Here is a 24,845-nt window from a genome sequence, read left to right on the forward strand (position 1 = left end):
CGCATAGACCCTTTCCCAGATTCACTGTTTGCATTTACTTTGTCATGACACACCCTCTTCACGTACCCTATTAGAATATATAATACTGTTTTGCATATTTTAAACAAGACACGGCCCATGAGCTGGAGCTGGTGGGGTGGAGACAGGGTCTGCAGGCGAGATCCAACGTGACTTCTTCACAGGCATCTTAATCACTTTTGGAGACAGGGGGCTACTCATTTACAAATCCAACTGTGTGCTAATTTAGTAAACATACTTAGGAGGTTTCCACCCACTTCCAGAGAAGTGGAGCCATGCAGTCTTTGAAGAGGTTCTCCACGGCCTCCTTCTAGAGCGTGTCTTCGCAGACCCCCAGCTACCCTTCAGTCAGCAGAAGGGCCTCACACTTACTTTCCAGGAAGAGCCACTTTCTCTGCACCCGGCAAAGACAGCAAGGCTCCTGTCTCCACGTTGGCTTCTGTTCCTCCCCGCTTCTCCAGCCTTGATCCTGCAGGCCTCTCTCCCTTCTAACACGTGGATCCTCCCCTTTGCAAGGGTGTCTTGGCTTGTACCTTTATACAGACATAAAGCTTCTATCCTAACACATCCTCATTTACCCTGAGGTCTCCTTCTGCCCATCAGCATTTCCCAGGTGTGTGTCACAGGGACCATAGTCACATCACAGGCCCAGGGTCGCAAAGTCAAGTACGGTTAGGAAATGCTTCCTCTCTTTCCTGCAGGAATCATCAGAGCCTTTAATTCTAAAAAAAAAAAAATGGGTCTGCAACGCAGCGCTCCCCACACTGTTCTAACACAGGCTCAGAACTCCATCTTTTGGAACGTCTCGAGGGACTAACGTCAGCTTTCAGGAGTGCTGGTCAGCACACAGTGTCTCTGGGTCCAGCTGGTCTGGGACAGACACGGCCGTCTGTCCAGCAAATCCTCTTCCCTTCCTCTTGGTCACAGCACCGGACTCGGTTTCCCAGCCTCCCTCTCAGCGAGCTGTGACCACGTGGCCTCCATCTTCCCAGCGTGAGATGTGCCTTCTCCAGCCCCGACCCCCAAAACTGGCTGTGTGCTCGCTCCCACAGGCTGTCCCTCTGGCTGGAGATGGACCCCCAGCGGACGCGATTCAGCACTGCCGCCACAGGGCGGGTGTCTGAACGGCCAACGGGCGGAGGAGCCCCTGGATGATGCACACGCCTGCCGGGCCACCGCAGAAACAGGAGGTGCGGGTGCCCGTCCATGCCAAGCCCTGGGCTGCTGCGGCCGGTTCTCGCCGCCGCCCAGCCCCCACGCCGCGCATCCTCATCTTCCTGTTATCCGGCCTCCGCTCCCCACCTGCCATGAGATGACCACCACGCACCCGTGATGTTTCCGCCAGGTCCTGGGGTCTGACTTGGGTTCTTAGTTCTTCCCATAACCCGACCCTCCTCCCAGCACTTCCTCAAGGCTGGCGTCCGCAGCCAGATTCCGTTTCCATCGCTTCGATTCTCAGAATATTTTCTCCTGTCCCTCCATCTCCACCCCCAGCTTGGGTGTGTCCCTGTCCTCGGCTTCTCTCCCTGACGCGGCTTCATCTCTGATCTCATGGTGTCTACCATCTCATCCAAGGAAGCAGAGGCAGAAAGGAGAACTGAACTGTCACCTCACCAGGGCATATTCTTCCAGGAAAGAAGCTTGTTTTGTTCACAGCTGTTTATTAGCCTCTAGTTATGCCTGGCACAGAATAGATGCTCCATGAACATCATTCATTTTTCTTTATTTATGTACTTATTTTTCTTTATGGTGTGCAGGGTCTTCGTTGCTGCCCGGGGCTGCCTCTAGCCGCAGCGAGCGGGAGCTTCTCTTTGTTGCGGCAGCCTCTCTTTGCAGAGCACAGGCTCTGGGCGTGCGGGCTTCAGCAGCTGTGGCCCCCAGGCTTAGCTGCTCTGCAGGTGGGATCTTCCGGGACCAGGGGTTGAACTCGCGTCCTCTGCACTGGCAGGCAGGTCCTGTGGTTGCTGCAGCCCCAGGGAAGTCCAGTGTCTGTTAAATGACCAGACGAATGTCGGCCCTGTGGACTCCACCCCGCCAGTCTCCTCTGTCCTTGGGATTCCTCACGCAAGAATACTTAAGTGGGCTGCCATTCCCTGCTCGAGGGCGTCTTCCCACCCCAGGGATCACAGCTGCATCCGTTAAATCCCCTGCATGGCAGGCAGGTTCTTCACCACCAGCACCGCCTGGGAAGCTCACTAGACAAATGAACAGACAGAAAGGGAGGCGTTACTTTTCAGGCGTCAAAGCCCAGTTAGCCCCAGTGATGGGGGAGGACAAAACCCAGAGCTCAGCTGGGAGTTTAGAGAGGAATCGAGATCTCGGGGTGTCGCTGGGGAGGCAGGGCGCTGCCCAACACCCCTTCCTCCTGCAATGTGGCGTGCGGGCCTCTGGCACCAGCGGGCGCCAGCAGGGGGAAGGAAAGGCTTGGGGCACAGGCTTGGAAGAACGTTTCAGGAGAGGAGCCACGTGAACGATGGGGGGAGGACACAGAACAGGAGAGCAGAAGCCCTGTTCTCTGCAGAAGCCGACTGCTTCTGAAAAATTCCACGTCTGGCCCTCCTTGCAGCGGAGGGTCTCCTACGTCCCAGCCACTGTGGTGCCCTGGGGACACACGGCTGAGAGCGGCCACTCTGTACCCGGAGAAGCCCACCACCCAGCAGCACGTCGGACCCAAACCACGGCCACGCGGCCACGTGCTAAGTGCTACCTGCCAACAGCAGGGCGGGACGGCCCTGGGCACACAGGGCGGTTTCGGTCACCCTGCCAGAGATGCGCCCTGGGACAGACGTACAGAATCGCTGACGCCTGGGCTCCTCCTGGGAGAAGATCCCCCTATTAAGGGCATCTGCTCACTCTGCAACTGGTACTCAGCTCTGACCCTGTGCCAGGCTCTGGGCCATAAGGGTGGGCAGAGACAGACACAGCCCTGCCCTCGCCTCCCCGGGGAGAAGTGCCATCAGCCTCACAAGCATGCCAACAAATGTACAACCTAAATCCGAAACCAAGGCAAAGACGGAGCGGTGCCAGGCTTTCCCGGAGGAGAAGTAAACCGTGTGGGCACTGATGGATCTATGGAGAACATGGAGGGCAGAGACTGCGGGCTGGGCCAGAGTGTAAATAACAGAGCTGCCGGCCGCCCAAGGGAGACCAGACTGCCCGGGTCCACCCTCGGGGGCAAGGTTTGACCACGTGACCAAGTCACGGCCAACAGTATCTGGGGTGTGATTCCTGAGTGCGTCCCTGAAGGAGGGACTTCTTTCCCTCCCTTTTTTCACCTTCCTCCCCCGCTGGAGGTGGTGGTGAGTCGTCTTGTAGCCAATGGACCACGGCGATGCTCCAGGGAAGCTGGAGGCGAGGGGCCCCAGGTCACTGATGCTGGAGCTGCCTTCGGAGCCCGGGAACCCTCCCCAGGTAGGCGTGTGAATGAGAAGCGGACTTCTCCCCTCTTAGGGAACTACCACTGCAGCGCTTTGAGGGAGCAACTACACTCACCATTTTTTTTGAATGAGCCTTATTTATGTGTCTCGGTCAAGTCTTAGTTGCAGCACACAGAATCCTCACTGCATCACGCGAGATTTTCTTCGTGCTACACAAACTGCAGCTGTGGCACGCGGACTCAGTAACTGTGATGTGTGGGCTCAGTTGTCCCTCCGTGTATGGTAAAGAACCCGCCAGCCAATGCAGGAGACACAGGAGACACGGATTCGATGCCTGGGTCAGGAAGATCCCCTGCAGGAGGGCATGGCAACCCACTCCAGTGTTCTTGCCTAGAGGAGCCTGACGGGCTACAGTCCACGGGGTCGCACAGAGTCAGACACGACTGAAACGACTTAGTACACATGTGGGATTTCAGTTCCCCGACCAAGGATCGAACCCATGTCCCCAGATTCTTAACCCAGAGCACCCAGGAAGTCCCCAAACTGATACTTCTTAACGCACACATCTGGAAGATACTAGCAGTCGCTTAGCTTTCTTTTGCCAAAGAATTGAATGCTTTTGAACTGTGGTGTTGGAGAAGACTCTTAAGTCCCTTGGACTGCAAGGAGATCCAACCAGTCCATCCTAAAGGAGATCAGTCCTGGGTGTTCATTGGAAGGACTGATGCTGAAGCTGAGGCTCCAATACTTAGGCCACCTGATGCAAAGAATTGACTCATTGGAAAAGACCCTGATGCTGGGAAAGATTGAGGGCAGGAGGAGAAGGGGACAACAGAGGATAAGATGGTTGGATGGCATCACCGACTCAACAGACATGAGTTTGAGTGAACTCCAGGAGTTGGTGATGGACAGGAAGGCCTGGCGTGCTGCAGTTCCTGTGGTTGCAAAGAGACATGACTGAGCAACGGAACTGAACTGAACGGTCGCTTAATAATCCCACAGACTGTAACAATTAGTTAGGCTTGTTGAGAAACAAGGTGGACTCTGTCTCAAAAGAGATTTGATTATTTGTGTACTCAGGATCTGAGGAACTCATTGCTGGGGAAATGAAATCATCTTGGGATGTGGAGAGAAGTTTGGCTTCTAGAAGGTTCGTGACCTTTCCAAACCCCCTCACATCTATTAGATTAAGCTGTGTGCAGCCCCGGCCGCCCCCAGGCCAGGCTGCCTAAAGGGCTCGTCACCCCAGGAGTGGGAAGGCAAAGCTTAGCAGACAGACGGCACTCCCTTCTCCACATGACGGGTTCTTGCAGCGGGAGAGCCTCCAAAAGACATGTGGTTCCTGCCTCTGGCTTAGGACACGACATGGTCAGTATCAGCAGTGAGAGGTGACCGTGGCCCGATTTCAAGACCTGTGGGGAGAGGAGTCTGCATTTTTTTTAATGTTTAATTAATGTATTAATTTTAATTGGAGGATAATTACATTGTGATGGTTTTTGCCATACACCAACATGAATCGGCCACAGATATACATGGGTCGCCCCCCGATCCTCAACCCCCTCTGACTTCCCTCCCCAGCCTGCCCCTCTAGGTGTCCCAGAGCACCGACTCCGGGTGCCTCGCTTCATGCTTCTTTGAGGTCACACTGGTCATCTGTTTATCACATGGTCCTGCATACATTTCAGTGATTCTCTCAAATCCTCCACCCTCCCCTTTAAGGACACCTGCCTCCTCAGGAGAAGGCTGCTCGGGGAACAGGGTGGCTATCACAGCATCTGCAAGCATCAGCTCTCTAGTAACGAGGGTGTGAGCTGGACGCCTTAACGGCAGGTCTGCTGTCCCCGGGGCGTCCCTAGGGCTTTCCTGGTGGCTCAGACCATAAAAAATCTCCCCGCGATGCAGGAGACTGCAGGTTTGATCCCTGGGTCGGGAAGATCCCCTGGAGGAGGGCATGGTGACCCCACTCCAGTAGTCTTGCCTGGAAAAATCCCATAGACAGAGAAGCCTGGCGGGCTGCAGTCAAGGAGGTCGCAAAGAGTCGGAGAGGACTGAGCGACTGAACTGCAACGACTGCTGTCCCCCAAGAGTCTGAGCTCTCACAGAAGGTCACGGGGCCTCCAGGAGCAGAGGCCAGCGAGGACGCCTGCTTCCTGCCTCTCCCCAGCTCTGCCCACCATCACCCCCGTCAGTGCCCACTCCCTGACCATGAGCTCTCTGCAGGGCCAGCATGCCGAGGCGGACAGGGCAGAGCTCGTGGCCTCTGGGGAAGTGTTGACACCTGGCTGCAGTGTGGCTCTAGGGTGAGCACCGTGTGCCCAGACGGACCGCAGGGCTCCCAGCGCGTCAGGCCGGAACAGCCACAAAGGAAGGACAGGAAACGACTGTGTGGCGACGGCTGGGACCTCCCGTGCTCACCGTGAGGCTCCACGAGGCCCCCGCGCGCCTGCAACACGCGTGTACGCACGCACGACGGCGCTTGGTGCCTGCTCCCGGGTCGGGCGCGGAGGGCGAGCAGCTGTCCGTGCGGAGCTGCCAGGTCGGTTCCCTGCCCGCGGACCCCGCGCGCCCTCCCCGCGGCGTCTATTTATAGGAGCCCGGCTCGGCCCATATTGGTTGGGCGCCCGGCCGGTCAGGCGCCATCGCGGCGGCCCCAGCGGAGCGAGTGCGGCCGCGCCTCCAGCCGGGCAGCCCCGTAAGTAGCGGCGACCCTCCTGGGGGCGGGGGAACCACCTGCGCGTCCCGGGTCCCTCCGGCCCTGCGCCTCCGCCGCGCGCGCGGCAGCCCCGCGCAGCCCCGCCCGGCCCTGGGGCGCCCTCCTCGCCGCCCGTGAGCGCTGGGGCGGGGGTGCCGGTCTCCTTGGAACCCGAGGACGTGCCGGCACAGCACACGGCCAGAGTCCTCACTGCAAATTGAATATTCTAATCCCCCTGCGTCTCCCTCCCGCCTGGACCCCGGGGGGATTCTTGAGGAGCTCTGTGCCAGCTAAAGGCTCCGGGGAGAAAGCAAAGAGGCCGCAAAGGAAGGAGCAAAGGAGACGCGTCTTTAGCTTATCTCCCTCCTGGTCGGCCTTGAGGCCCTGGTGTGGTTCATTACCATGCAGTAAATCCAGGGTTGTCAGTACCCCTGGGAGTCTCCGTGCACTCAGGCCGGTCCGGAGCCATGTCTGCCAGGCTCTGAACAAGACGGTGATGCCGAAAAGCAATAAGGCTGGAGACGAGTTGGGAAAGCCAGGGGCCACCAAGGTAAGGCTGGAGGGGCGAGAAAAGCAACAGCCTCGGAGGAGTTAGAAATGAGGGCGGGGTCAGGTCCGGATGGGGGCGTGGGGAATGGGGGAGGCAAGTCCCCTCTGAGGAGGGGGCTACTCAAGGCCTGCTAGTGGTCTCCGAGGTGTGCCTGTGTGTGTCAGTCGTTCAGTCGTGTCCCAACCTGTGGACTGTAGCCCACCAGGCTCCTCTGTCCATGGGATTCTCCAGGCAAGAACACTGGAGTGGGTCACCATTCCCTTCTCCAGGGGATTTTCCCGACCCAGGGATCGAACCTGGGTCTCATGCATTGTAGGCAGATTCTTCACCACTGAGCCACCAGGGAAGCCGGGTCTAAGAGGTGGGGTTGCCAAGGCCTGCCGGTGGGCCTCGCCATGCAAATTAAGAAGCCCCCGTTGCTGTCTTCCTTTTTTTTTTCAACGGATGCTGGAATATGTCAGCTTTGCATGTTGACAAGTTACCAAAAAAAGTCTGTGAGCTGCCAATGTGCTATCTCTGGCTTCAGGTCCCTAAGAAGAGGGGCCGGGGCCAAATTCCTGAGCACACGGTGACTGGGGGCTGATTTTGAGGGCCGGAGACCTGGATGTCAGAGTGTGTCAAGCTGTAGGCAAGGAAATCAAGGTAATGATTCTGCAACATTTACTTGCCTTGGACAAAGGGATAGCAACTTAGAGAATCAAGCGCCACTTTTATACGTAGAAAGAAAACATCTTCAAGATATTGGTTAATAACATGCATAAAAGCTATGAACTTGTCATTTAGGGCTAAGCAAAGCATTCATTTAATTGCACAAACCATGTTGAGCAGCTCCTCTGTGCCAGGCAATGTCACAGACAGATGTTAATAATACAAAAGGAGAGACTACCCAGGTGGCCCGGTAGCTGTGAGTTTGCTCTCCCAATGCAGGGGGCCCAGGTTTGATCCCTGGACAGGGAACTAGATCCCACATGACGCAGCGAAGACCCAGCACAGCCAAATAAGTAAATAATGTTTTTAAAAAAGAATACAGAAGGGTTAAGATCGGAGTCCTACCGTCACTGTGATCTCCAGTGAAAAGGGAAGAGGGTGGATACATAAATAAATTGCAGTAACAGCAGTGCTTTTGAACTGTGATGGAGAAGACTCCTGAGAGTCCCTTGGACTGCAAGGAGATCCAACCAGTCCATCCTAAAGGAGATCAGTCCTGGGTGTTCATTGGAAGGACTGATGCTGAAGCTGAAACTCCAATCCTTTGGCCACCTGATGGGAAGAGCTGACTCATTTGAAAAGACCCTGATGCTGGGAAAGATTGAAGGCAGGAGGAGAAGGGGACGACAGGATGAGATGGTTGGATGGCATCACCGACTCAATGGACATGAGTTTGAGAAAACTCTGGGAGTTGGTGATGGACAGGGAGGCCTGGCGTGCTGCAGTCCATAGGGTCACAGAGTCGGGCACGACTGAGCAACTGACCTGAACTGAACAATAGCCCGGTCACTGCTGTGCTCAAGGTAAAAAGCAAGGAAGAGCCTTGAAGGCTTCACTGAGAGAGTGATGACTGGGCTGAATTTTGAAGAGCCGGTCCACTTTTTGAGGCGGAAGTGGATGAAGGGCACTGCAGACACAGAGAAGAACATGTGAGGCTGACCGCCCTGGAGCAGCCAGGGGTTCACCGTCACGAAGAGCCTGGTAATACAAGGAGGCAAGTCAGCCGTGAGGCAGGCAGGGCTGGGAGGGCCCTCTCAGAGAGGGCCTTCTGATGCCTGGCTGGCGCTGGTGCTGAGGAAAATAGGCTCGAGATAAGTTCTGTGAATGTGGGGAGACTGATTTCATGCACAGAGTCACCAGCTCCCAGAAGGGCTGTGTGGTAACTCTGGAACTCAGGCATCACTTTCTGAGGTCACGTTGACCTTCCTGGGCTTGCCAACCAAAATTTGTTCAAAGGGGTTTTAGGCTGGAATCTGGGAGCCTAACCATGTGATTTCTTAGGTCGTCAGTCTTTTTCATCAATAAAATTCAAGGCTTTGCTGTTGACCAACTCTATCATTTCAGATTAGAACCTCCTCACATACTGAACATGTCTATGGGGAAGAAATATATATACACTAATTTGGGAATCCAGTAACTTCTTTTCCCACCAAAGCAGATGTAGGAAGACATTGTTCCTGCCTTTCTCCCAAGGCAGTTCTCATTCAGACTGGAGAAGGAAGGTGTAAGCTTTTGGATTTTCCAGTGACTCGTAAGTTAGGTTGCCTACAGCGTGACAGGTTTGAAAGGAGATTCATGATGTATGTATATATCCTGTCTGTCTGTCTGTCTGTATATACACACTAATGTGGTTTACAATGTAGGTTACATCTTCAAAGTTTGTAAGTTTCTCTAATGTTAATACAAATTTTAATTTTAAACTTAGTTTATGCAATATTTAAGACATGCAAAAAGGCATAACGAATAATACACGTAGCCCTAGCTCATTCTTTTCTTCAGCTTCTACAAGCTCTTTTTAAATACTGTACAATATTCTCTTGAGTGAATATGCTATAGTCTATCTGTTCTCCCGTTATTGGCTATTTAGGCTCTTTCCAAAGTTTTGCTAATTCAAACAGTACTGCTATGAATTTAAACTACTTTTGACTTCAGCAAAATATAGAGGCATGGTCACGTATGAATCATTATTCAGAGAGGGTTGGATGGCATCACCAACTCAATGGACATGAGTCTGAGTAAACTCCTGGAGTTGGTGACAGACAGGGAGGCCTGGCGTGCTGCGGTCCATGAGGTCACAAAGAGTAGGACACGACTGAGCAACTGAACCAAACTGAGCAACTTTAAAGCTGATATAAAGATTATGAAACTAAACATCATAAAAGCACAACACTGGCAGTTTAAGTAAATTAACATCTTTATGTCCCGTTAAACGTTACAGCAATGCACTTCTTAAAACTAAGTAATCTGGACGTGGTGAAACTGCATGTTGGATTTGCAGAGTAATTAGGCTTTATTCTTGTGACACATTTATCTTTGCTACTCATTTCTCCCCATTGTTATGGGCACTATTAATATGAGCGCACCAATTCAGTCTTCTATAAATCGGAGCAGAGAATAACTTCCCATTGATATCATTGAGAACATTTGTACAGTTTTGTTTTGCTGATGAAGGGAGAATGCCCTCTGTGCCCCAGCCCCAGGCACACTCGCTGTCCGTTCTTTCACTTGAGACCTGTGGTCACTGCCGTGTCTGTGCCCACAAGCAGTTTGTCTAGGAGCCCAAACATTTTTATTGTTCAAAAATTATTTGCACAGGTGTATTCAGCTTCACCAAGCAAATTACATATGGGAGATGCATGGCCTTATTTATTTCTCCCAACTATTCTTATATAATTCTCAACACTAGTCTCAGGTCAGGAATCAGAAAGAGGCTAAGAAACTTGCTCATGTTGTAAATGGCACAGCAAGGTCGCAGAACCCAGGTCTCAGGAACCCAAGAGAAAGCCCGAGTTCCTCACCTCTGAGGCACACTGCTACCCCGCCACGAGCACCTTGGCCCAAAGGACTGATCCAGCTGTGAATACTTTATTTATATACAGCGCCCGCATCTTCCTGATGCAGAAACTGACGTGCAGAAAGGTTCCATCATTCTAGGATGACAGCAGTGGCTCAACTCAGACCCAGGATTGTGGGGGGTGTGTGTGAATCCCTCAGTCATGCCCGACACTTTGCGACCCCATGGACTGTAGCCTGCCAGGCTCCTCTGTCCATGGAATTGTCCAGGCATGAATACTGGAGGGGGTTGCCATTCCCTTCTCCAGGGGCTCTTCCCGACCCAAGGATCGAACCCAGGTCTCCCACACTGCATGCAGATGCTTTACCGTCTGAGCCACCAGGGAATCCCAGACCCAGGACTGCCTCACTTTAAAGCCCCCGTCTGCAATACCAGTGTCTTCTATGCAGATTATGCATACAAGAAACAACTCTGGGAACGCTTACTGAAGCATTTAACTGCCCAAGCGTTTTCCAGGGTCTTACCAGGAAAGTCATTTGGTCTGTAAATCCATCCCAATTAGAGTAGCTTTCAGGAGTGAAATAAAAGGTGTTTGGAAGGAAAGTGAACCAGTGAAGTGGCTCAGCCGTGTTTGACTCTTTGTGACCCCATGGACCGTAGCGCACCAGGCTCCTCCATCCATGGGATTCTCCAGGCCAGAACACTGGAGTGGGCTGCCACTTCCTTCTCCAGGGGATCTTCCCAACCCAGGGATTGAACCCAGGTCTTCCATATTGCAGGCAGACGCTTTACTGCCTGAGCCACCAAGGAAGCCCCTCGGTTAGAAGGAACAGATACTTAAATATATGTGCTCATCTGAAAAAGTCATAAATGCTTCTTCCGAATGTGAAAAGTATTATTTGTTGTTGTTGAAGCCAGTGTATGGGGCAGAGAAACTGTATGCAAACATTTATTTAGAAAATTGATTTATCTTCAGGAATCTCGGGGAGACAACCAGATGATCTTTTTAAAATAGGACTCTGAGCCTTCCCCGTCTCAAACTCTCCAGCTGGACTGAAGCAGAGGCTTGCAGACCGGGCGCCAGGCAGGGTCTGGGCGGCGGGTTTCCTCCGACAGCAGCACAGGCTTGTTGTCCTGCTGCCTGTTTTGTGTCGCCCACGAGCTCAGAATGAATGTCATCATTTTAAATGGCTTTTTAAAACCAAAAGAAGAAGAATACTTCATGATGTGAAAATGTACGAAATGTAAGTTTCCGTGTCTGTAAAACATTTATTTCTGGCACAGAGCGGTGCTCATCTGTTACACACTGTCTGTGGCTGCCCCTGCAGCAGCCCCAGGTGTGCAGACGACCCCACCCTTATGGCAGAAAGGGAAGAGGAACTAGAGAGCCTCTTGATGAAGGTGAAAGAGGAGAGTGAAGAAGCTGGCCTAAAGTTCAACATTCAGAAAACTAAGATCATGGCATCTGGTCCCATCTGCTACTGCTACTGCTAAGTTGCTTCAGTCGTGTCCAGCTCTGTGCAGCCCCATAGACGGCAGCCCACCAGGCTCCCCTGTCCCTGGGATTCTCCAGGCAAGAACACTGGAGTGGGTTGCCATTGCCTTCTCCAATGCGTGAAAGTGAAAAGTGAAAGTGAAGTCACTCAGTCGTGTCTGACTCTCCACGACCCCATGGACTGCAGCCTACCAGGCTCCTCCACCCATAGGATTTTCCAGGCATGAGTACTGGAGTGGGGTGCCATCGCCTTCTCCGTCCGGTCCCATCACTTCATGGCAAATAGATGGGGAAACAGTGGAAACAGTGGCTGACTTTATTTTTCTGGGCTCCAAAATCACTGCAGATGGTGATTGCAGCCATGAAATTAAAAGAGGCTTACTCCTTAGAAGGAAAGGTATGACCAGCCTAGACAGCATATTAAAAAGCAGAGAGACTATTTTGTCAACAAAGGTCTGTCTAATCAAGGCTACGGTTTTTCCAGTGGTCATGTATGGATGTGAGAGTTGGACCATAAAGAAAGCTGAGGGCCGAAGAATTAATGCTTTTGAACTGTGTTGTTGGAGAAGACTCTTGAGAATCCCTTGGACTGCAAGGAGGTCCAACCAGTCCATTCTAAAGGAGATCAGTCCTGGGTGTTCATTGGAAGGACTGATGGTGAAGCTGAAACTCCAATACTTCGGCCACCTCATGCGAAGAGTTGACTCATTGGAAAAGACTCTGATGCTGGGAGGGATTGGGGGCAGGAGGAGAAGAGGACGACAGAGGATGACATGGCTAGATGGCATCACTGACTCGATGGACATGGGTTTGAGTGAACTCCGGGAGCTGGTGATGGACAGGGAGGCCTAGTGTGCAGCGGTTCATGGGGTCCCAAAGAGTCGGACACGACTGCGTGACTGAACTGAACTGAACTGAACCCCTGCATTGCACGGCAGCGCTGAACTCAGACAGAAATCCCACGAAGCCTGAGCCTTCCTCTCCGGCGCTAGTCGGGTGCTTACGTTAGAGGGCTGATTAAGAGGGCAGGCTCTGGAGTCTGGGTTCAAGACTCAGTTCCTCTGGTTATAAGATGCTGTGGTCACTGAATGTGAAGAGGTAAATTCAAAAGAGTTGACTTAGTGCTTTCCGCCTTCTATCAAGGAGAAATGAGCAACATTGGAAATTTCTCCAGTTCTTTTGCTCCAGTGAAACTGAAAACTATGTACTTGCAGTTCCTTATGCAACATTGTCTCATGCTCACGCATATGCCACTTGTGATGGTGAGGCCTTCTGAGTGCCAACGACAGCACCCACCAACTCAAGCCTGCTCAGACGTGGAAGGAGCAGCATCTCCCTCTGAACTGAAACGTCCAGACACGAGGCATGTCTGAAGCACCGCCGCCTTTCCTGTCCTGGCTCTGTCCTCGTGCCGGCTGTGGGCACAGCGTGCAGAGGGTCAGACCCCTGATCTGTGTAGCACGCGGACGCTCCCCCGACCACTGCACCAGAGGCTGAGCGTCACTGCAGTCAGGCCAGGCTCAGGGTCCCGCCAGCCCCTGAAGCAGCCTCAGGGCGAGGGCCGTTGTGGGGAGTCCACCTGCCCTGCCCCAAGGGAGGCAGGCTGGGTGCTGAGGGAACGCCGGCACTGTGCGGACAGAGCTGCGTGTAAGACGTTACCCGTGACGTGTTTATCAAGAAGACTGGTCTGATGGTGAGACTCAGCGGTCCCAGTGCAGGGGGTCCCGGTTCCACCCCCAGGCCACGAACTGGACCCCACACGTCGCAACTAAGGGTTCGCATGCCACCTGAAGGTCAAAGCACCCACGTTCCGCAGTGGCACAGCCAAATGCATAAATAAACAAGATAGAGGTTTAGAAACAGGAAACCCGTCCATCAGGGACCAAGGAATCTGTTTTTAAGCTCTTTGAAACGAATGCCACTTCTGTTTTTATGAAACTAGTCCTAAGCCAAAAGGTTCAACAAGGGTGGCTTGGTTCCTGCCTGAAAGATACGAAATCCTAGGCTGCAGTCGTAACACTCGGGCCCCCAGTGCCTCGTTCCCTCCAGCGTCATCCAGATAAGCTTTAGGAGTTACCAAGGCTGAAGTGCCTGCATCGCGTTAGATCCTGTGATGCCTCCGGGAAGCTTGCTCGTGGCCTGCTAGCACTGTGGGGGTAGGTGCCCTCTGAAAGTCTTATGTATCAGCACATGGAATGGAAATCTTCAAACATTTATTTCCTTATAAGACCGGTTTTACACTTTTTAGGTTGAGGCAACAGCTGTCATCTGTAAAGCTGACTGATGTGTTTATGTATAAAGAAGCCTACATAATATGGTTCAGACCACTCAAAATGTGTTGCAGCAGAGCTCAGAAAGATAATGACTGCCTGCTGCTGCTAAGTCGCTTCAGTCGTGTCCGACTCTGTGCGACCCCATAGACGGCAGCCCACCAGGCTCCCCCGTCCCTAGGATTCTCCAGGAAAGAACACTGGAGTGGGTTGCCATTTCCTTCTCCAGTGCATGAAAGTGAAAAGTGAAAGTGAAGTTGCTCAGCGTGTCCGACTTCTAGTGACCCCATGGACTGCTGCCCACCAGACTCCTCCGTCCATGGGATTTTCCAGGCAAGAGTACTGGAGTGGGGTGCCATCGCCTTCTCCGAATGACTGCCTAATTACCCGTAATTGGATTCTCTTTGTAAAAATCTACAACAAAGCAAAAAGCAAAGGTTCACTTTTAGCCTGGAAACTCTCACATAAGAAGTTTAACTTATTGAAATATAGCTGAGCCATTGTTCTATCCTTTTTGCTGTTTAATCGCTAAGTCATAGCTGACTCTTTGCGACCCCATGGGCTGTAACCCGCCAGGCTCCTCTGTCCGTGGGGTTTCCCAGGCAAGAAGACCGGAGTGGGGTGCCATTTTCTCCTCCAGGGGATCTTCCAGACCCAGGGATCGAACCCGTGTCTTATGCGTTGGCAGGGAGGCTCTTCACCACCGAGCCATCAGGGAATCCAGCTGAGCCATCGGCTGTCAGAAGATCCGTCGAGGAGGGCTGTATTCTCACCTCGAGTGTACGGATTCTAGGACTGGCTAGTCACTATGATTCCACACCCTTGAGCAGTCATTTTTCAGGTCTTACAGTTGCTATTATATCATTAAACATTCCTTTCATGCTTAACACTTGTTTCCTGAAATGAACTTTAATTCAACATCGAAAACGTGCCATGTCTCATTGAGACAGGTGAAATTTCTAGCGCTTTACTGGATTACAGAAATTTAGAAAGTTTATAACCTTTACAGCTGACAGATTCTGCTTTCGCGGTGTTGAAATTGTCACCGCCCCTTCTTTCTCAGCTCCTCGCTGACTTTTCTGCCATCGATGTTAATTCTTGCTGTGTGCAACGCTGGCCACGGTACACCTGGACGGAGTGACGGAGGCTGGAGATCCACTCCTCCCATCCAGGGCTTCCGATTCTGGGAATGTCCTTTAGAGCAAAATGGCTAATCAGCTTCCGTTCCCCAGGGGAAGGTGAAGCTGAGACAAGCTTAAAGAAATTTTTAATTAGACTTGTGCCTTTTCAGGCAAGAAGTAATTCCACCTCTGCCTCTGGGAGATAGGGAAGAGCCAAGGGAGGGTCAGAGAAAGGGGGTGACTCTTGTGGGTTTTGTAAGTTTAGGACGATTTAGTCGTAAGTTTCAAGTGCTCTGAGTTCTCACATCCACAGACGCTTGGCTGTGCTCTGCTTTCCCAAGCCCTGTTGTGAAGTATTTACTCCATGGCAAAGTCAGAGTCAGAGAAAGGGGGTGACTCTTGTGCGTTTCGTAAGTTTAGGACGATTTAGTCGTAAGTTTCAAGTGCTCTGAGTTCTCACATCGACAGACGCTTGGCTGTGCTCTGCTTTCCCAAGCCCTGTTGTGCAGTATTTACTCCATGGCAAAGTCTGAGCAGAATTTTAGTGGACTGCTTTTCCAGCCAGCCTGCATGCCCCCTTGTGGTTTTGCAGACTGGCCGTGATCGCATCTGGGTGCGTTTTGGGGGACGGCGTGTGTAACCTTTGGGGTGGTGGGGTTGCATCTCCACAGAGAGACTGTCTCCTGATGAGGCCGGTCCTCCCCCTGAGGGTCAGCTGAATTTGGTACCAGGAAGTGGACACACAAAAGGTGCCCATCTTGACTCCGTGCTGGTCCGGTGGTTGAGTCTGCCTGCCAGTGCGGGGGACACGGGTTCCATCCCCGGTCTGGGAAGATTCCACGCGCCTCGGTGCGGGGGCGGGGGGGAACGAAGCCCATGTGCCACAGTCCCTGAAGCCCGCACGTCCTAGAGCCTGTGCAGCACGGGAGACCCCCGGACTGGGAGGCCTGCACCCCGCGGCCGGAGAGAGCCGCCCAGCAACTGAGACCCAGCACCACAGATAGACAAGTAAAATTAGTTTTTTTTAAAGGTGTGCATCTGTTCTCTCTTCATTCACCTTGGCAGGAAGGTCTTTCCAGCCCTCCTAGAAAAATCTCTGCCATTAGTTAGAGAAATAACTGTTCATGGTTAATAATTTATTGGTTTTTCTTTTTCTTTTTTTACAATCAATGCCATGATTTTAGATACCACGGTAGTTGTCTTTTTTGGTGGTGTTTGGTCACTAAGTCGTGTCTGACTCTTTGCGACCCTGTGGACTGTAGCCCTCCAGGCTCCTCTGTCTGTGGGATTTCCTGGTAAAGAACCCTGGAGTGGGTTGCCATTTCCTTCTCCAGGGGATCTTCCCGACCCAGGGACTGAGCCTGCGTCTCCTGCTTGGCAGCTGGGTTCTTCACTGCTGACCCACCAGGGAGGCCCCCAGTGGTGGGCTTAATATAAAAAGTCTCTGCTTGGAATGAGTGTTTGCTTATAAGTAATGCTGCATGTTTAAATGTCAGAGAATCTCTTTCTTAGAAGAAACCTGCCTCTTTCCTTCCCCTCAGGAATGTTTCATGACATCCCTGTTGCTTGGTGAGTAATCAGACATGAAAACAGGCCCTTGAGAATCAAGCTACATTTAAAGAAGACCTACTCGGAGACATTGGAGAGGGCATCATGGAGTACAAGTCTGAGGGGAAAGAAAAATACCAACACAGCTTGAATTTACTGAATAAAATTAAGAGCATGAAAGATTTAGCGGAGATGATTGATGTCGTGATCATCGCAGAAGGGGAGGCGTTCCCCTGCCACAGGCTGGTCCTGGCTGCCTTTAGTCCGTATTTCAAAGCCATGTTTACGTGTGGGCTCCTCGAGTGCACCCAGAGGGAGGTGGTGCTTCATGACATCACGGCGGAAAGCGTGGCGGTGTTGCTGCGCTACATGTACCACGCGGCTCTGGAGGTCAGCAACGCCAACGTGCAGACCGTGGCCATGGCCGCCTACTTCATGCAGATGGAGGACGTCTTCCAGGCGTGCCAGAAGCACATGATGGCCCACATGGACGCCTCGAACTGTGTCGGCATCTATTATTTCGCAAAGCAGATTGGAGCCGAAGACTTGGCCGATCAGTCGAGGAAGTACTTGTACCGGCACTTTGCCGAGGTGAGCTTACACGAAGAGATCCTGGAGGTGGAGGTGCACCAGCTCCTGACGCTCATCCAGTCGGATGACCTGAACGTGTCCAGAGAGGAGAGCATTCTGGACCTCGTCCTGAGGTGGGTCAATCATCGCCCGGACCGACGCACGGAGCACCTCGTGGAGCTTTTGAAGCAGGTTAGGTTGCAACTGGTCAGCCCTTCCTTTCTGAGACAAGCCCTGAGGAGGAACACGGTGCTCCTGTGTGACGCGAACTGCATCGACCTCATTCAGAACGCGTTCAAAGCCATCAAGACGCCCCAGCCGCACGCCCTGAGTCTTCGTTACGGCATGGAGACCACCAGTCTCCTGCTGTGCATTGGCACCAACGCTTCGGGGATCAGGTCAAGACACAGGAACTACGGGGACGCCAGCTTTTGCTATGACCCTGTGTCACGGAAGACCTGTTTCATCTCGTCTCCCAAGTACGGGGAGGGTTTGGGCACCGTGTGTACCGGTGTCGTCATGGAAGACAACAGTGTCATCGTGGCTGGGGAAGCCAGCGCCTCTAAGCTCTCCAGACAGAAGAGCAAGAGCGTTGAAATCTACAGGTTTGTACCCAGCGTTTGTTTCCATTTCTGGCTTTGACACCGGCAGCAGGAGTTACTGCTGGGAGAGCATGTTTTAAATCACATGTGTTCTGAATTACCTCACGATCATGTATTTGACATAGAGGTAACATTCATAATGAAAGCATCCACATTATTTTCCCTCTCCCGTTCATTGTTAAGAATCCACCTGTGGTGCGGGAGACCTGGGTTCCATCCCCGGGTTGGGAAGATCCCCTGGAAAAGGGAAAGGCTCCCCACTCCAGTATTGTGGCCTGGAGAGTCCCACGGACTGTATGGTCCATGGGGTCGCCAAGAGTCAGACACAACTGAGCGACTTTCACTTAACTTTCATTGTTGAGAAGGTACAGATGAAGCTGCGTGAGTTAAGTGTGTATATGTGACAGTTCCTGTCTGTTTACATCCAGGTTTCACTGTTTATCCATATGCTGTAATCGCTTTACTTTTGAAGAGCTGCATATAACTTTTAACAAGAAGAAAATTTACTAACAGTGACTGCTTTGTGCTGACACTCTCCAGTTCACAATTCAGAGCAAGAAGTGATTTGTTTCTTGGCCAAAATGTACTGTGCGTCCTGTCAGCTTTCATTCTGTGCCCTTAATGAGCGGGTTTCTCCTAAACCTCCTGGAGAAGGAAGTGGCAGCCCACTCCAGTATTCTTGCCTGGAGAATCCCATGGGCAGAGGAGCCTGAGGGGCTACAGTTCACGGGGTCGGAAAGAGTCGGACACGCCTGAGCGGCTGACACCCGCTTCCTAAACCTCTAATACTGTCCAACGTTGGCAGCCGAAGAGCGCTTCGCCCTGGGACTGCGGGGGGAGAGGAGTGTCTGCTTAGCAGTCGCGTCTGTCCAGGGCCTGTGCGTGGAGACAGCAGGAGCTCAGCCCTGAGATGGGCCTGGGTGAATGAGAACTGTGCAGGCAGCTCCTCGAGCTCTCCTTACACACCGTCCCCTCTCGGGGCCCTCGAGCCAGACGTTCTCAGACTTCACTCGGGAAGTGCTTCTCAACAGCAGAGTGGGGACAGAGAGAGAGGAGAGGTCTCTCTTTAGCTGTCATCTCCTCGCGTCGCAGGACCGCTTCAGGCTCCAGTGGGCGCCCCTCACGTGCACGCATTGAAGGCGTGTCGCTTCTGCCCAGCAGTGGGGGCAGGCATGGAAACCCCAGGCAGTGACTGCCCCTCTGGCCTCTGCCCACGGCGACAGAGTGGGGGCAGGTTCGGACGCGAGGTCCCTGGGGAAAGGGGCCTGGGTCTCCTGGGGGAGTCTCTGGGTCCCTGACACTCGCTTCCTGTTGCTTCTCCCCTTGGAGCCTCAGGTTCTTTTGGTCTCTGCTTTCTTCCTCAAAGAGCTGCAGTTCTGCCATCAGAGTTCATTCTTTACCATCTCAGATCCTCTCAAAGTCTGTGTTTTGATCCTTAAATGTCTCGCCTCGTAACTGTCTTCAAAACCCCACTCTCTCTTCGTCTAACTACGCACCCTGCGTTCCTTTTCCTCTCTGTCTTGAACTCACCCTGTTTCGTGTGACCCACAGGCTCTCGCACGTTGGGCAGAAGTGAAGCATCAGTTTCGAAAAGCGAAGTGAAGTTTCGACAAGTGAAGCATCAGTTTCTTCCCCCAGGGATGAAACTGTCAGCAAGGCGAATAGAGAGATAATCAGAAGCGTTTGCTGGTATTGCTGCTCCGTTGCTGCATCGTGTCTCCTTGTGACCCCGTGGACTGCAGCACGCCAGGCTCCCCTGTCCTTCACCAACTCCCGGAGCTTGCTCACACTCGTGTCCATTGAGTCACTGATGGTATCCAACCGTCTCATCCTCTCCTGCCTCTTTCTCCTCCTGCCTTCAATCTTTCCCAGCAACAGGGTCTTTTCTAATGAGTCAGCTCTTCGCATCAGGTGGCCAAAGTATTTGAGCTTCAGCTTCAGCATCAGTCCCTCAATGGCATATTCAGGGTTGATTTCTTTTACGATTGACTGGGTGGATCCCCTTGCAGTCCAGGGACTCCCAAGAGTCTTCTCTAACACCACAGTTTGAAAGCATTGATTCTTTGGTGCTTAGCTTTCTTTACGGTCCAACTCTCACATCCGTGCATGCCTACTGGAAAAACCATAGCTTTGACTAGATGGACCCTTATCATTGTCAGAAGTGCTGCTTGGGGATTGAATGAGGTTCCCAGTGCTGTGTGCATCGTTAAGGTCTTACAGTGCTCCCTAAGGGCACGTCAGCGCCAGGTTTGCGATTTGTTGTTTTTGTTTAGTCAATCAGTGGTGTCCAAATCTGCAGCCCCATGGACTGCAGCATGACAGGTCTCCCGGTCCGTTGCCAACTCCTGGAGCTTGCTCAAACTCATGTCCATTGAGCCGGTGATGCCATCCAACCGTCTCAACCTACATCATCCCCTTCTCCTTTGCCTTTAACCTTTCCCAGCATCAGGGTCTTTTCCAGTGGGTCAGTTCTTTGCATCAGGTGGCCAAAGTACTGGAGCTTCAGCATCAGTCCTTCCAATGAATATTCAGAACTGATTTCCTTTAGGATGGACTGGTTGAATCGCTTTGCAGTCCAAGGGACTCTCAAGAGTCTTCTCCAACACCACAGTTCAAAAGCATCAGTTCTTTGGTGCTTAGCCTTCTTTATAGTCCAACTCTCACGTCCATACATGACCACTGGAAAAACCATAGCCTTGACTATATGGACCTTTGTTGTCAAAGTAACTGTCTCTGCTTTTTATTTATTTATTTATTTTGTCTCTGCTTTTTAATACGCTATGTTGATCATAGCTTTTCTTCTAAGGAGCAAGTGTCTTTTAATTTCATGGCTGCAGTCACTGTTCACAGTGATTTTGAGGCCAAGAAAATAAAGTCTGTCACTGTTTCCATTGTTTCCATTGTTTCCCCATCTATTTCCCATGAAGTGATGGGACCGGATGCCATGATCTTCGTTTTCTGAATGTTAAGCTTTAAGCCAACTTTTTCACTCTACTCTTTCACTTTCATCAAGAGGCTTTTTAGTTCCTCTTCACTTTCTGCCATAAGGTGGTGTCATCTGCATATCTGAGGTTATTGATATTTCTCCCGGCAATCTTGATTCCAGCTTGTGTTTCTTCCAGTCCAGCGTTTCTCATGATGTACTCTGCATATAAGTTAGATAAGCAGGGTGACAATATACAGCCTTGACGTACTTCTTTCCCTATTTGGAACCAGTCCGTTGTTCCATGTCCAGTTCTAACTGTTGTATCCTGACCTGCATGCAGGTTTCTCAGGAGGCAGGTCAGGTGGTCTGGTGTTCCCATCTCACCAAGGGAACATTTCATGCAAAGATAGGCACAACAAAGGGCAGAAACGGTGTGGGCCTCGCAGAGGCTTGTGATGCACGTGAGCGTGTCTGCATCTCCGCTGTGTCGAGCCCGCGTCCTGAGTGTTCGTCTTTAGACGCTCTTCAGTTCGCCTCCACTCTGTAGTTCACAGACCTCCACGCAGACACCCTTCTTCTCGACTTAAGAGAGGGAGTGGATTATTCGCACTGTGGTCGGTTGTTTCTGTTTTAAAAGTACACCTCCCATCTCTTTCGTCTCTCACGCTTTGGTAGACAAGCAGCTGAGGACAGTCGTCTCCCGACCGACAGCCTCTGCAAGGACGGCGCGTGCTTCCCCGCTGCCGTTGCCGTCTTTGGGACACGTCCGAAACAGTGAGCTCTACGGCTTCATCCGGGGGTTTCAGCTCCTCAAAATGCTTAATCAATTACCAAGTCGCCCGGCAAACATGTACTTCCCAACCTTCAAGGCATATATTTTTGTTCTTGGCCTCTTAAACCGTGTCTCAGAAAAACGAAAACTCAGCTTTTGAAGATTTTTTTTTAATGTGGACTGTTCTTAAGGTCTTTATTGAGTTTGGTATGATGTTGCTTCTGTTTTCTGTTTTGGTTTAAGGCGTGTGGGATCTTAGCTCCCCCACCAGGGATGGAACCCCCACTCCCCACGTTGGAAGGTGAAACCCTAACCACTGGGCAACCAGGGCGGTCCCCCAGACTCCAAAACCCATTTTCCATCCTATTGACACGTTCACCATCTGTTTCCAGAGCCCCCGCCTGTAGACACGCGATCCTCCCTTCTCTGAAATCCCCTACAGTTCAAAGCAGTGGTGAAAATATTGTCTGTGATGCTAGGAACTCTGGTTTCCTGCCTAAAATCACTGAGAAGACAGCTGTCCTGAGGGTTGATAAATGTCGGCGTTCAGTTTGTGACCAGCCAGACAAACCTGAAGGGAAAGAGCAGTCTTTGGGTTGAAAAGAACAATCTTCCAACTTCCCTGCCCAACCTGGAGTTAAACGTCCTCCTGGGGAAGAATGTACAAGTTGGTCTAGAACAGCTGGGAGAGATGCCTGTAACAGGTTCAGCTGTCAAATGTTTGATGCGCAGTGAGTACCCTATCCGCAGAAGCTGTTCTCTGTGCAGAACACACGTAAGTTTTTCACCTGTTTCCAAACAGAACCTTTGTTTTTCTTATTTCCCATATTTTTCCTGGGGTTTTCCAGGCACGACTTAGCGATCAAACGCCAGCATGTATCACTGTCTTATATTGATGTTTCTTCCTCTCCAATTAGAAGAACCAAATCATGTTGTTTTCGGAGAAGAAACTTGTGTTTCTTTGGCAGCTCGTTTTTACGTTGAATCTAATCCCGGTTCTCTCTCTGCTAATTCACAGGTACCACGACAGAGGAAACCAGTTTTGGGAGAAGTTATGCACGGCAGAATTTCGAGAGCTCTACGCCCTGGGCGCCGTCCATAACGACCTCTATGTGATAGGAGGGCAGATGAAAGTTAAAAACCAGTATCTTATCACAAACTGTGTTGACAAGTACTCTGTGGAACGGGACACCTGGAAAAGGGTGTCTCCGCTTCCTCTGCAGCTGGCGTGCCATGCGGTTGCCACGGTGAACAATAAACTCTACGTGATTGGAGGCTGGACCCCTCAGGTTAAGAGAGCTCCCGTGTGCCCACGTGGCATGGCTGCGCTGAGCTTGGCTGCTCTGTTGAAAAATGTTGCAGTCGTTGAGTACTAAAAGAGGGTGGCTCGCGTTTCTGGTAACATGCTCTTTATGTTATAGAATATTAAACAGAAGATTGTACAGTGTGACCGCAGCTCTGTCGTTGTTTAGTCACTGAGTCATGTCCGACTCTTTGTGACCCTGTGGACCATAGCCCACCAGGCTCCTCTGTCCATGGGGTTTCCCAGGTGAGAACGCTGGAGTGGGTTGCCATTCCCTCCTCCAGGGGGGTCTTCCTGGATCAGGATTCAAATCACATCTCCTGCATTAGCAGGCGGGTTCTTTACCACTGAGCTGCCTGGGAAGCCTGATAAAGCAGTTTAGGGGAATGAATTTTATTTTTTTAGGGGAATGAATTTTAAAGTGCGTTATTCTACACCTGACTTCACTCAGTATTTGTGCTGCGTCCCTCAAAACCCACCCATTCTCGTGGATGATGAACGAGGCCTGTGCTGAGGGCTTATGTGTGGGAAACATCTCAGCTCGAGGCAGAGAAGTGGACCCCCAGCCCGGTTCTGTCTGCGCTGCAGCTGTGTGACCGGGGGCGCGTAACTCTTTGGTCTTTTTTCATATAAAGCTTCTCACTCTAAGCAGGAAATTGAAATACTTATCTGCGATGTCACAGCCATTTTCACAAGAGGGCACAGTGATTTTAAGCCCCTCTGACTCTGCTGGGCGTCAGCAGAGGGAGAGACAGAGGCCAGACTGGAGTTTGGTGAGGCAGGGCTGCAGGATGGAGGAGCCCGGGGGCTGGGACCAGAGTGGCCGCTTCTCTGTGCTTTGGTGGCCCCGCCAGCGCTTGGGGCTGTCACAGAAGCCTCACCCAGCTGCCTTCTGCCCCGGCCATCCAGCGTTCGTAAAAAGATTAACCTCACTGCTCACTGCCTGTCCCCACGGCGTTGTCGTTTAGTCGCTGAGTCGTGTCTGAGTCTTTGCGACCCCAAGGGCTGCAGCACGCTAGGCTTCCCTGTCCTGCACCGTCTCCCAGAGCTTGCTCAAACTCGTGTCCATTGAGTCGGTGACGCCACCCAACCATCTCATCCTCTGCCTCCTTCTTCTCCTCCTGCCCTCAGTCTTTCCCAGCATCAGGGTCTTTTCCAATGAGTTAGCTCTTTGCATCAAGTGGCCAAAGGACTGGAGCTTCACACGACATAGACAAGTTTTATTTTTGCCTGTATGAGTCCTCCTTTCTCTGCATTTGCTTCATGACACCTCAGTTGTCTGATGCGTCTCTTTGCTCGTTTCATGAGCTTCCATTCTGCCTTGTAGGATGTATCACACTTGTTCTTAAAATTTTAAACCACATTTAATACATGTTGTCAATTCATGCTACGCATTGAAAATTAACTTAGATTTAATCACAGCTAGTAGCTGAAACCTGACAGAGTATTTGTAATTAAGCTTTTTCAGAGCTATTCATTACGTAGTTAATTTTGCATGAACATGCTCCAAAGAAAAGCTTTCCTTCGATTTTTTAACACTAAAGTAGAGATTAAATACTTAAATTATAAGGAAAATTAAAACAATAAAGTCAGTATTTCCTAATTTATAATGTCTTTGAACATGTGACCATTTCCTGGATAATGAAAGCCTTTGCTAATCTGTACAGAATACAATACATTAAATTGCAAGACAGCCTGGGGCTGTGATGGCAGTATAGTGATTATTACCCTGAGCAAAAGCTAATTGTGTGACTTTCATAAGCAAGGAAATTATTTCTGTGTTGGACACCTGCACAGAAACAAAAGCAAAAGCTGCTCCGTCATCTCTGGCTTTTGGCGCCTTAGGGGCTCCTAACGGGCTGCAGACGGAAATACCACTTTACCTGAGGTTTGTCACCGTGTTGCTGGGAATTTAGGAGTAGGGAAAGCCACGTACATCTACGTGTATTTAGCTTCTAATGCTTCTACTCATTATATATATACACACATTTATTATATATATTTATATACATTTATTATAAACATATATAATAAATGGGGCCTCCCTGGTGGCTCAGTGGTAAAGAACCCACCTGCCAATGCAGGGCACATGGGTTTGA

At 51.4% G+C, this 24,845-nt stretch overlaps 1 protein-coding gene across 2 annotated transcripts in view; it reads left to right on the forward strand.

Annotated features, from left to right (window-relative positions):
- Positions 1-5,979: 5,979 nt before the first annotated feature.
- KBTBD12 (kelch repeat and BTB domain containing 12) overlaps positions 5,980-24,845 on the forward strand; it is a 51,088-nt gene continuing 32,222 nt past the window's right edge. Inside the window, exons 1-3 of one of the 2 annotated variants that reach the window (XM_027523744.1) lie at positions 5,980-6,087; positions 16,567-17,748; positions 22,462-22,732. In XM_027523744.1, coding sequence (XP_027379545.1) covers positions 16,679-17,748; positions 22,462-22,732 — 1,341 coding nt within the window. In that variant the 5' untranslated portion in view covers positions 5,980-6,087; positions 16,567-16,678. Of the gene's footprint in view, positions 6,088-6,192; positions 6,638-16,566; positions 17,749-22,461; positions 22,733-24,845 lie in introns of those variants that run through there. The other variant, XM_027523745.1, reaches the window with a different exon arrangement.

Source organism: Bos indicus x Bos taurus, chromosome 22, assembly GCF_003369695.1.
Source record: "Bos indicus x Bos taurus breed Angus x Brahman F1 hybrid chromosome 22, Bos_hybrid_MaternalHap_v2.0, whole genome shotgun sequence".
In the NCBI taxonomy this organism is placed as follows: Eukaryota; Metazoa; Chordata; class Mammalia; order Artiodactyla; family Bovidae; genus Bos; species Bos indicus x Bos taurus.